This window comes from Anas acuta, chromosome 15, assembly GCF_963932015.1.
Source record: "Anas acuta chromosome 15, bAnaAcu1.1, whole genome shotgun sequence".
Classification (NCBI taxonomy): Eukaryota; Metazoa; Chordata; class Aves; order Anseriformes; family Anatidae; genus Anas; species Anas acuta.
The window spans coordinates 14,758,414-14,771,306 of NC_088993.1; the positions used below are offsets into that span (position 1 = coordinate 14,758,414).

The window sequence follows — 12,893 nt, forward strand, 5'->3', positions numbered from 1 at the left end:
GGCCCCCCTGACCTGGGGGGGGCCGTTTCTGGCCAGCTCTGCCCGACAAAGCTCGGAGACAACCACACAAGGAGGCCCTTCAGGGCTAAATCCCGAGAGCTGCAGCCGTTCCCCTTTGCCAAGGACATCACTAATTCCTGGTGGCGGCTTGATTCCGTAAGCGGCTCAGGGAGGTGACTTTCCAGGTCACCAGCTAATTGCAGGTGAAGTGCCAGCGACTGTCTCCAGCCCGAGCGAAAGTTGGGAGCTCTAAGGGAAGAAAGGGCGTAAAACGTGTTTGCTCAGCTCTCTTTAGCTGAGCCAGCTCCCCCTGGGCAGCTAAAGGGAAGCGAGAGAGGGCTGGGTGGCTTGCAACCAGCCTCGGCCGAGCCCCGCTGTCTGCTCCACCAGAGAAATCCTGGTACATCGCGGGTGCTGAGCCAGGCAGGGGGAGCTCAGCCTGGCCTGGTGGTCTTTCCAAACCTCCTGGTGCCCACACAGACCCTGGCTCGCTTGGGTGCTGGAGAGGAGGAGGAGGAGGCAGCCTGACCACTCGTTCCCTGCACATCTTCTCCTCTGAGCCTCGCCTGCTGCTGGTGGCCTCAAGAGCCAGGACACGGCTAAAAAAACTCCTCCGCCACCCTTCCTGTCCCTCGGCATCTCCCCATTCCTGTGTAGGGAAACGAACAACGATGGAGAAGCTGCAGCCAAAAAATAAAAATAAAAATCCCCCCTTCTCCAGCGCCTGGTGTTCCTCAGAGGAAACCAGCCGGCTCCCCCCTGCTCGCCGGGGTCGGGAGCAGTGAGTAATGCTCGCAGGCTGCCCTGCCCGGCACCACATTCTTTTCTCCAGCATGTAATGGCCCAAAGGAGGCATAAAGCAAGCGAGCCTTGCTGGAGCGGCCGGCGGAGGAGCTGTGCACGCCTCGCGTCCGAGAAGTATCGGGGAAGGCTGCAAAACCCCCGGCCTCGCTTTACCACGGGGCTGATCACCAGGAGCAGTGAGAGAGCTGGGAGAAGGGAAAAAAGAGAACCCCACAAAGTGTTAACGGAGAGAAAACGTCGCTTTCTGCCCTTTGGAGCATGTAAAATCAGCTCTGCTCACTGCCCAGCGCTGTCCCTCTCTCTGCACCCGCTCCTCTCCCTGCCTGAGCTCCTCTCCGCCACCACCCCTCCAGTTCTTTGTGTCTCAACGCATTTTTCCGCAGCGATCAGAGGCTGCTTCAGGAGGACCGAGGGCAGGAGAGCAGAGCTGGCGCCCCGTTTCCCTCTCATCATCCCTCCTGGCCTTTTTCCTGCTCTGCTCCCACCCCCAGCGGCTGCCATCGCCTCCTCCTCGCCCCGTTTCCCCAGAACCCCGGGTTATGAGCCCAGTTAGGCTCCAACCAACCAGTTCCACCTCCCCCGTGGCAAACTGGTGCTTCCAGTAACTTCCAGCCTGCCCGGCCCAGTGTCTGCACCTACAGCCCAGGAGGGAGGCTGGGGAGACAAAGGGCAGAAACCAGCAGGTCCACCCTGAGCGCAGCGTGACGCCGGAGCAGGATCAGGGCAGGCGGAGGATTAAAGAGCCCACGGAGCCTGTTCCCTGCCTTTCATCTGCTGCGAGCGTGACACCAGCGCAGCAGCCATTAGCTCTTCAAAGCCGGGCAAGGCTGCAGGAGCCTGGGGAAGGCAGTGTGCCTGCGAGCCAAGCTCCGAGCTGCTGGGGTGGGAATTGGGAACGCAAAGCGTCAGCCGGCCTCGCTTTCCCTGGGTGTCAGAGCACAAGGGAGAGCTCCCTCGCTGCGCCCTTTCCCTGCTCCACCCCTGTGTAAGAGCCCCGTGGCCCTGCGCTGAGTCCATTTCATCCACTTCACAGGCTTTCACTGCCTCCACCCAGCCGGCAGCCTGCCAGAGCATGAGTCTCCATGAGTCTCCCAGCCTCAGCTCAGGCCTCCCTCGCTCCTGGGCCACGAGCAGGGTGAAGCAGAGCGAGCTGCTTGGCAGGAGACACCCCAAAACAGAAGAGGCCACACACCCGGTGTGGGGACACCAAAGCAGCTCTGTCCCAGGGAGAAACCAGCTGCTCCACTGGAAAATGAGGGAAGAAAACCCCAGGCAAGCTTTTGGAGGGGTTGGATGCCCACCAAAACCCGTTCTTTCCAGGAGTGCCATGCCCTGCCCACCCCTGCACCAGCTGGGGATCTCCAGCCCAGGAGCCGAACTCCTGCTCCCCATATCACCAGCAGCCACCTGGCTCCCACCCCAGCACGATAGCCGACCCCCGCAGCCTGGCATGGCGAGATCAGAGCGGGTACCAACCGTCAAGAATAAAGAAAGAACCAGCAACACCAGTCGAGCCTCTATTGTGTGCACTTTTATTTGAACTGGTCTTAAGTCAGTGTACAGGTAGCCCCTCTCTCCCCCGCATACTGGCACTTCTCCTAGGCAGGGGGGACTGTAAAGCCTTCATTCACATCTATCACTGGGGAACACAGCCCGCTCGCTGAACAAATCAAAGAGAAAGGATCAAGTGTGTTTTGTTTTAAGGCGGAAGATACAAAAAGACACTTGTTGGATTACATAATTTACAGACAAGCGTTTACAACCTAACACCAGGAACTGGTATCGGCTCTTCCAAGCTGGGCTGTTGCCTTCACAGAGGCGAGTTACTTCCTGTAACAATGCATTATAACAATATTTGGAATGACTATTACAAAAAGAAACAAATGTACAATCAAAGTCCTCAGATGCATTGTAGAACTTTGGGGGCGTTCGCTCCAACATGTTTCATTTTAAGACTGCTGCTGATACCTTCACCATTCCAGTTTTTTAATCCTGAGTCAAGCGCCAAAAAAAACAAATAAAGCCATGCCAATCTTGTCTTGTTTTACACGCATTTATGGGTTTCATTTTGTCACAAGGGTGTGGGTGTTGGTAACAGTCCGGTTTAGAAGCATTTGCGGTGGACAATGGAGGGTCCGGATTCATCATACTCCTGCTTGCTGATCCACATCTGCTGGAAGGTGGACAGGGAGGCCAGGATGGAGCCTCCAATCCAGACAGAGTACTTGCGCTCAGGCGGGGCGATGATCTGCGGGAGAGAAGAGGTGCTCAGCTGCAGCGTGCTGCTACGAGGTTTGCTCCTGCGCAGCCCTGCAGCAGCTAATCCCCTTGCCAAGGCGCTCCGAGGGCCAAGCAGGCTTACTTAAGGCACGGCCTCATGCACACCACCCCCACTCGCAGCACAGAAATCCCATTATTCACAGGGCTGAGCAGGTGCCACCCCACACAGAGCAGGGTGGTGAGGCTGCACCGCTCCAAGCATGGTTCCCACCTCCTGTAGGAGTTTAGCTCAGGGCCCTCCACCCACTCGTTTGCATTTCAGCAGCAGGAGGTGTGCCGGGAGGCTCCCAGGGCTCCAGCTTACCTTGATTTTCATCGTGCTGGGTGCCAGGGCTGTGATCTCCTTCTGCATCCTGTCAGCGATGCCTGGGTACATTGTGGTACCACCAGACAGCACCGTGTTGGCGTACAGGTCCTTACGGATGTCCACATCGCACTTCATGATGGAGTTGAAGGTAGTTTCGTGGATGCCACAGGACTCCATACCTGCGGGGAAAGAGCAATCTCAAGTCAGCAAGGGCTGGGGAACACATAAAGGAACCTGAGCAGCTACTGGGGGCAACTGATAGACAATCACAACTCTTCAAGGGGATGGCACTACAGGCAAAGCCACATCTGACATGCTCAGCCTCCTGCTCTACTGCTGAGAGTCCCTCAAACAGCTCCAGGCTGGGAGATGTGATGGGACAGGTTAAGATTTTGCAGTAGAACACAAGTACTCTGGCAGCTGACTCCAGTCTCTAGCTGACCCTAAACAGAAAGGACACAGGGTCTCCAAAACAAGCTGGACTTACCCAAGAAAGATGGCTGGAAGAGGGCCTCGGGGCACCTGAACCTCTCATTGCCAATGGTGATGACCTGGCCATCAGGGAGTTCATAGCTCTTCTCCAGGGAGGAGCTAGAGGCAGCTGTGGCCATCTCCTGCTCGAAATCCAGGGCGACGTAGCACAGCTTCTCCTTGATGTCACGCACAATTTCTCTCTCAGCTGTGGTGGTGAAGCTGTAGCCTCTCTCTGTCAGGATCTTCATGAGGTAGTCCGTCAGGTCACGGCCAGCCAGATCCAGACGGAGGATGGCATGGGGGAGGGCGTAGCCTTCGTAGATGGGCACAGTGTGGGTAACACCATCACCAGAGTCCATCACAATACCAGTGGTACGACCAGAGGCATACAGGGACAGCACAGCCTGGATGGCTACATACATGGCTGGGGTGTTGAAGGTCTCAAACATGATCTAGGGGAGAGAGAAGGAAAGGTTGAGTCAAACAGAATAAAACGAGGTTCTCGCTACAGGCCTAAACCAAGTCCATGCAAGTGAAACCACTTTATTTTATTTATTACTTTTGCCCCCAGATAAGAGCCTCATCTTTGCTCCCCCAGGAAGGAGGGGTGCTTATCTCGCCTGGCCTCCACCCACACCTGCCAGGTCAGAGCCTGAGCAAGGACACCACCGCCACAGGCCCATCCGCATGACACAGCAAGGAACAAACAAGTGCCAGATCAACTACAGTACGGTCACTCAAGGCCAGTAAATGGATTAGTGTCTAGTCAGAAACAGCAGTTAGACAAGTTGCTAGTTCAGTCTCAGAGAAAGCCAGCTTAGAAGAGCAAACAAAACCTGTCAAGGTCCAGCAAAGAGGAGACTCAGGTCAGGAAAGGAAAACCCTGCAAAGATGGCAAAAAGGGAGAACAGTGGTGAAGGCAGAGAGAGGGCAACATGGAAGAGGAGAGCTGGCCTGCAGCAACATCTGCTGTAGCTCCAAGCTCAGGAGTTCTACACACCTGTGTCATCTTCTCTCTGTTGGCTTTGGGGTTCAGGGGAGCCTCTGTGAGCAGCACAGGGTGCTCCTCAGGGGCTACTCTCAGCTCATTGTAGAAGGTGTGGTGCCAGATCTTCTCCATGTCATCCCAGTTGGTGACAATACCGTGTTCAATGGGGTACTTCAGGGTCAGGATACCTCTTTTGCTCTGAGCTTCATCACCAACATAGCTATCTTTCTGGCCCATGCCAACCATCACACCCTGCACAACAAAGAAAAAGCATGAAGTTTAACCGAAGGACAAGCCCTGTTAGGCAAGTAACATTTTTCCAAAGCCACATCTCTATAATTACTGTTCCTCTTGTGTCAGAAAAATCATTCAGTCAGCAGCTCCAACACATGCTGCATGAAGGCTCCACAGGAGGCTGTACACTCAGCCAGTTCCTGTTGCAGTGCAGAAGCCTCTTGTGTCACATAGGAAATATAAAAGGGCTTCTTGCAGCTTGCTGCCTTTAGCAGAAATGATTTCACCGAAGGTCCTTTCCATTGTCTGGAAGCAGCACCCCAGCCACATCGTACCTGATGTCTGGGGCGACCCACGATGGATGGGAAGACGGCACGGGGGGCATCGTCCCCGGCGAAACCGGCCTTGCACATACCGGAGCCATTGTCAACAACGAGCGCAGCAATATCATCATCCATGGCTGGCTGCGGAAGAAGAGAGATGGAACGTGAGCACCGCCGGCCACACACCAGCAACCAAACCCCATCCTGCAGGGGGAATCGCCCTTGGAGGCAGCAGCCAGAGAGGGGAGAGCCAGCGGTGTACAGGGCTCATGTGCGGGGCTCTGCGATGCCTCGGAGGCCTTCCCCACCCATTTCCTTCCTGCCAGAGCCTGCACCGCTTCGCCCGGCGCCCGCTAGAGGGTGCGGCGCCTTCCAGATTTCGGCAGCGCACAGATTTGGGACAAAGGAAGTCCCTGCGCCCTCTCGCATTATTACCATAAAAGGCAATAAGGCTGCAGCTCGCCGCTCCTCGCCAGCCGCCAGCTTTCGGGGGGCCGCCGCCAGCCACTCCCCCGACCCCTCCCCAGCCCCGGGGAGCCCCACGGCCACTCCCCACCCCCCCACCCTCTTTGGGGGCTGCCACCTCCTGGGGAGGGGGCACTCACCACCCTCCCTGCCTCCCCCCACTCCTCCTCCTCCTCTTCATCCCGTCACGCCCAAGCTGCCCGCACACCTCCGGGGGGCGGCTTCCAGGAGGCAGCCGCCGAGCTCCCGGCTTCGGGAAGGGGCAGGGAACCGGGCTCGGCCCCGGGGGGTAGCGGGGTGGGGGGGTGCAGGGAGCCGAGCCCTGGCTCTGCCTGCGGGCGGTGCCGGCCGGGGGCGGCTCCCGGGACATGTGCCCGAGCGGTGCCGGCCCTGCCCTGCACACGGGGGGCTTCTCCTTCTCCTCCCCCCCCTCTTTTTTCCCTTTGTTCCAGAGCGCCCCTCGTAACGGGGAGCCGCCCACACCCCCCCACACACACTGAAACCCACCCGTTTTCTGCATGGGGGTGCTGAGGGAGCCGCCCCCCTGTCCCCACAAGGGGAACGTGCCCCCCCCCCCCAGTCCCTACAAGGGGACACTGCCCATCCTGACCCCACCAGGATGAGGGGAATCGCCCCTCGACCCCCACAAGGGGTGCTGAGGGGAGTCGCCCCCCCCCCCCCCCCCATCCCCTCACACACACCCAGAGCAGGGCCGGGGGGGGCAGCCCTGAGCAGACAAAGCCCCACGCCCCAGCCCACCGCCACAAATCCTCTTAGGAGGCGGATTAACCGCACACACCACGTTAGGAGAGGGGGGGGGCACACCATAAAGCCCCCCTCACACCTCCACCACCCCCCCCAGCACCCCAAAGCGCCTCAGCGCTCCTCTCCTCACCCCCCCCCCCCTCCACAGCACTACCCAGACCCCTCACCCCCCTCCACCCCCGAGCAGATCCCACGGATACCGACCCCAAAACCCCACCGCCAGCGAGGCGAGGGCCCCCTACACCCCCCCCACACACACCCCTTTCCTTTTACCCCCCGGTCCCCCCTCACCTTCGGGGAGTTGCTTGGTCAGAGGCGGGCGGGCGGCGGGAGCGGGGCACGGGCGGGCGCACGGGGCGAAGGCAGAGCTCGCAGCGACTCCCGCCCGCCGCGCGCCCCGCCTTTTATACCGGCCGCCGCCGCCGCCGCCTCGCCATAAAAGGAAACTTTCCGAGCGCGCGGCCCTGATTGGCCCCCGCCGCGCCTCCCCGCCTCGCGCGCCGGCCCCGCCCCCTCCTCCTCCTCCCTCCCCCCCCCTCCCTCCTCGCGCCCCGCCCCGGCGCGCGCCCGCCCCGCCCCGCCCCGCCCGGCGCGCGCGCGCGCCCTCCCCCCCCCCCCTCCCAACCTCCCCCCCCCCAGCGGAACAAATACACAAATAAATAATTAAATAAATGGGTGGGGGGCGATTTTTTGGATTGATTGATTTTTTTTATTTTTTTTTTTTGGGGGGGGTGCAACGCCACACCCCGATTTGGCACTGCTTTGATTGGGGGGGGGGTAATTGCACGGCCACCCCCACTGTTGGCCCTTTGAAGCAGGGTGCACAAATGGGGAGCGGCCGCTGCTCGGTGCTCAGTGCTCAATGCACGGTGCTCGGTGCATGCTGACCACTGCATGGTGCTCAGTGCATGGTGCATGGTGCATGGTGCTCAGTGCACGGTGCTCAATGCATGCTGACCACTGCATGGTGCACAGTGCATGGTGCATGGTGCACAGTGCATAGTACACAGTGCCCTGTGCATGGTGCTCAGTGCATGCTGACCACTGCACGGTGCTCAGTGCATGGTGCCCCTGTGCATGATGCTTGGTGCATGCTGCTCGGTGCATGGTGCATGGTGCTCAATGCATGCTGACCACTGCATGGTGGTCAGTGCATGCTGCTTGGTGCTCTGTGCATGGTGTCCTGTGCATGGTGCTCGGTGCATGCTGACCACTGCATAGTGCACAGTGCACAGTGTGCTGTACCTGGTGCCCGGTTCATGTTGCACGGTGCCCCCCCAGCCCATTACCAGCCACAGGCATCAGGAAACAGGCACGGAGCCCAGCGAGGCGCTGGTCAAGCAGGGCCCAGCCCTGCCCTGCACACAAAAGCAAGAATTTGGCCGAATTTGGGTGATTTTCACATCTTTCCCATTTTCCACAGGTACCCAGCTGGGGATGAGGATCGCAGTGAGGGCAGCGCCCGCAGAGCGGCCAGGGGCAGCTGCACGGGGCCTCGCAGCGCTGCACGAGCACGGGCTGGTTAATTAAGTTAATTAAGGAGGCCGTAAGTAAAGGCACAGCAGCCGCCCGCAAGCTGTTGCCGGCTCGGAGCAGGCAGACGTCAGCGCGGGGACTTCCAGTGCCCGCTCTTGGCAGGTCGGGAACAGGGTTGGTAGGGCAGAAAAATGAATGACCAAACACAAAACGCTTGGAAAAAGGAAAGAAAATGGCTAAAAACGCCCATTTTTCACGGCACGCCCTCGGTGGGCGTTGCAGGGATTTTTTGCAGCGGGATCTTTGCCGCGGGGATGCTGCGAGGATGGGGCGCAGAGGACGGGGACCCCTGGAAAATCCTCCCAGATGGAGGCTGGAGGTGGCCTCCGGGCACCCGGCCTCGTCCCCCCCCCTGGCCGGGGGTGGCCGCGGGGACACCCAGCACCCGGTGCCACCCCCCCGGTGCCACCCCCGGTGGTGCGGAGCGGCCCCATGGGCGCACGGTGCCGGATCCCGGCGGTAAAATGGGAGTCGTCGCTGTTAATTACCTACCTGGCGGGGAATTAATTACTGTTTGCGCTCCGCTTTTCAAAGGGCTGGTTATTAATTAGGAGATCGCGCGTCAAAGAAGGGGAGCCACGAGGCACGGGTGGCGCTGAGGGCGCGCGGCACCCGCTGATAAGGGGGCTGCAGGCGGCCCCGGCAGGAAAAGGTCCCACAAAAACCACGGGTTTGGGACCAGGAACGTCACCGGGAGGCCGCCAGCGGATGGGAGGCCAAGAGGGGAATCACGGGGCAATTAGCGCTCGCCTTGATTACACAGCCCCAGCCCCGCCAGGTGCACGTCTCTGGGATGGGCAGGATGTGGCCCACGGTGCCCGGCGCACGATGGGACCGAGCTGGGACCCTCCTGGGGCCATCCCAAGAGCCAAGAGGAGAGAAAAAGGGAAACAGCGCGGGGAGCACCCCAATCCCCAGATCTGTGGGGTCGGGATGTCCCTGAGGGTGCTGGCGGCACCACCCTGCGGGCACCCCGCAGCCAGCCGCGGCCCCCCCGTGCCCCTGTTGTGCTCCAATTCTCCCTGCCCGACCTTGGGCTTGGACAAAAGCATGCGGAGGAGAGGAGGAGGACGAGGAGGAGGAGGCCCCGACACGGCCGGGTGCCCTCCAGCCTCCCCCTCGTTGTGTTTCGCCCCCATTTCTGCGCCCTGTTTGGGCACCCGGGGCTCTGCGTCCCACTCGTCCTCTTCCAGCCCCCCTTGGCACAGCAGCTCGGCACCCCGTGCCATCGTGATGCTGGGACAGAGGTGGAAAATTTGGGGGCCTGCCGGGCTGCCTCGCATCGCCCCAAACTCGGGGATGTTTCTGGGAGCCTCCCCTCCCTTCCCGCTCCCCGAGGGGAAGAGGGAAAGGCGCCGGCCACATCCCCTATTGCACGGGCGCCATCCCGGCCCCTTCCTCTTTTTCGGTTCAGCCCTTGCCACGTCGGCTCCAGCGGGAATCGGCAGGAGGTGAAAACCCAGCACGAAGCCCGGGGCTGTGCCCGGCTCCCCCTCAACCCCTCAGCCCCCAGCTCCCCCTCTCCGGGCACAGATTTGGGGTAAAACCTCCCCAATGCGCGGCGACGTGCGGCCACCAGCATCCTCCTCACTGCATCGCGGCCTCTCTCATCTCCCCCTCCTCCTCCAAGCCTCGCTCTGCGCTCTCCTCCATCAATCCCCGAGGTTCTGGCTCCTTCCTATCGATCTCCCGGGAGCTCCCTGCGATTTATCAGCCCCTCCTGCAGCAGGGCCGAACGCCCTTCCCTTTGCGGAGCTCCACGCACCCGGCACCGGTGCCCCCAGCCCGCTGCACCCCCCCAGCGGGCAGGGTGTCCTCACACCCAGCATCTCCCCCGCCCCAGGCAAATTATGATTTTCTATCATGCTGGAAAACAGCAGAAATCCACCAATTTCCATCCCCGGGGGGATTTGGCTGCGAGTGTTGAGGAGGGCACGAGAGCGAAGCCGCCTTCCCCCCACCGAGCCCTGCTGCTTCGCTTGACCTTGGCAGCGGGAGCCGGCCCTGGTGTCGGATTTGTTTCCTCCCAAGGCCGTTCCCCAGCTCGGCACGATCGCAGCAGCACGCACAGAGCCCGCTCAGCCGCCCCCTGCACCCTTGGGGTTTGCTCTCCCCCGGCAATGGGACGGGGCTGAGCCGAGCCCCGCGCTCGGCGGAGCCCCCCGCAGACCCTCCGGTGCCGGGGGTTTTTCCTCCAGCTAAAAACAGAAGGGGAAGAGAAAGAGCTGACGCTCGCCGGGCTTTCTCTGCGAGTGTCAGCCCTCTGACAGCGCCCACGGGGGGGCCCAAACCCACCCTGGTGCAGCCCTGGGGGGGCTTTTCCCTAGGGATGCTCCGGGGCTTCGCCACCCCGCTCCGGCACGCACCGCGCCGTGCAGCCCGGGGTCTTTCCAGCTCCTTCTTAATTACTTTAGAAATTGATTTTTCCCACTGGCTGGCCATAAAGGCGAGGAGGCAGCTGGAGGGCTCGCTGCCAGCGCCGTACCTAGGAAATGAAGCGGGGATGGGGACGGCCGAGTGCCCTGAGATTCGCTTTGATCTCCACCGGGCTTGGCAGACGGCAACACGCAAAGGGCACCCCCGTCAGAGATGGCCCCTGGAGGCAGGGGGAGAGCCCTGCCTTTGTTTTGGGTGCTGGAAACCAAAATCCAGTGAGCACGGATGTGTGGTGGTGTGGGCCAGCACCCGGGGTGCCACCCAGCACCCGGATTTTGGAGAGCACCCGTCGCAAAGCCCGGTGGTGCCGGCACCCGTCCCCGCTGCGCTTTGTTGCCCTCTCAGCCCCTTGCCCCAGAAATTTCCCCCTCTCCCTCCAGACGATATTTCCGAGTGTGCTTTGGCTGGTTTCACGCATTCCTGCTGGCAGCAGATAAGATCTCGGGAGAAAGTCAAACAGGAGCCGTCGATGCCGGGCGCTAATTGTCACTCCCCCGTGCGCAGCCGGCGCTCTGCCGGCTCTGGAGGATTTTTCCCAGGACGGGAGCAGGACAGGAGCAGACACCACCACGCTCACCCCGTCCCGTATCCGTGTGCCAGGGGTTGTGCATCGCCCTCCTGCTGCCTCCGAGGAGCTCAGCAGCCTCCTGGGCCTCCAGCACCGTGGGTGCCCCCTGGGCTGTTCCATCCTGGGGACCCAGGTGCCCACCCCACAGCTGGAGGAGGATTTGGGGGAGATAACCCGACCCTCGCCTCGGTGACCGCAGGGCTCTGCCAACACCGCTCCGTGGCCATCGTTTTGCACATCGGGTTTCCCTGCCAGCCCTGGGTTTGCTTGGCCGAGGTGGGGGATGAGCAAGAAGAGGAAGCGGCAGCAGCCAAACACGGTGCTGGGAATGAGGAAGCCTCGGGGCAGCCACATCAAGGGGTGCTGGGGGGACAGGGAGGAGGGTGAGACCTCAACCAGGGCCCCAAAACACCGTGGTGCCCTGCCCGGACCCGTGCCAGGAAGGGGTTTTCTCCTGCCCAGCTGGGTCACCAAACACGGGGCATCGCCCCGCAGCCAAACCCAGACCTCCTCCCACGGCTTTGCGCTCTGCAAAAAGAAAAATAAAATAATAAAAGAGGAGGAAACGCCACCTCCTGCCCCGCCGAGCGAGAAGGAGAGGATGGGGTGGGGGGGGGCTGAAGGCAGGGGTCCCCTGTCCTCGCCCACCTCCCTGGGTGTGCGTTTCGGTGGCCACCCGATGCCCCGAGCTGGCAGCACTCGCACCGCTGGCGGCCCGGGGAAATCAGCCTTAAATGGCAAAACCTGGCTGCAGCGTAACCGATGGGCCTGGCTGGGGGAAAAAACGGCGGAAACAGGAAACCAAAGAGCAGCCGGGGCCTCGTCGGCAGAGAACGACGTCCTGCCTTCCTCCTCCTCCTCCTCCTCCTCCCTGTCGGCTGTCTGTGTGCCGACAGCACACCTGGATGCTGCCCAGCCCCTCAGCCCCGTGGTTGTGCCCGGCATCCTCCCCACACCCCAAGCACACGGGGATGGGGTCTCACGGGGTCCCTGCCCCGTGCACCCCTGCAGGACCCCCAGAGCAAGGGGCAGGGCAGGAGAGGAGCCCCCTGACCCCATGGTGCTGGGGCACGGTGCTGGTGATGCTGGTTTATCCCCAGGGGGGTTTGGAGGTGCCCCATGAGTCCATAAAGGGGTGCCACTGGTGTGCCTGGGGGGTGCTCTGCCTCGGGTTTGCCAGCAGAGGTGGGCAGGGGGGGAATTGCCTTGGAGGACATCACCAAGCAGCTCCTGCAGTGTGCTCCGGCCCCAAAACACAGGAGATGCCGACCCAGCCAACACCTGGGAATCACCAAAACCAGCCATTTTCCGGCCATCCCCTCCTCTTTTGGGGTTTCCAGCACTTGTCCTGCACTGACTCCGAGTGCGCCCAGCCCCGGAGCCGCACCGCGCTCCCTCTCTGCAGCGACGTCCCTCTGCGAGCGCCCTGCCAGCAGGCTCCTTAGCGGCGACGTGTCATTAAAACAGCAATCCCTGGGGGAACTGGCACCCGTTTTGGGATCACCCTTCTTGTCTCAGACCCCGACGGGCCGGGGCAGCGTGAGAATCCTCCCTCCTACCCAGCCGATGGGCAGCGGCTCCCGACGCCGCAAAAGGGGCGAGATGCGAAAGCGGAGGGCGATGCTCGGACACATCAGAAAAAAAAAAAAAAAAAAAAAAAAAAAAGCAAAATTTAAATTAAATAAAACAAATCTCGGCAAAGTCAACGCTTAT

At 61.0% G+C, this 12,893-nt stretch overlaps 1 protein-coding gene across 1 annotated transcript; it reads right to left on the bottom strand.

Moving 5' to 3' along the window:
• Window positions 1-2,313: 2,313 nt before the first annotated feature.
• Window positions 2,314-7,086, bottom strand: ACTB (actin beta). The gene is made up of 6 exons (XM_068698997.1): window positions 6,932-7,086; window positions 5,423-5,551; window positions 4,866-5,105; window positions 3,879-4,317; window positions 3,389-3,570; window positions 2,314-3,052 (listed from the first exon to the last, which is right to left on the bottom strand). Exons 2-6 carry the CDS (start codon window positions 5,543-5,545, stop codon window positions 2,909-2,911), a joined length of 1,128 nt encoding a protein of 375 aa, XP_068555098.1. The 5' UTR covers window positions 5,546-5,551; window positions 6,932-7,086; the 3' UTR covers window positions 2,314-2,908.
• Window positions 7,087-12,893: the final 5,807 nt, after the last annotated feature.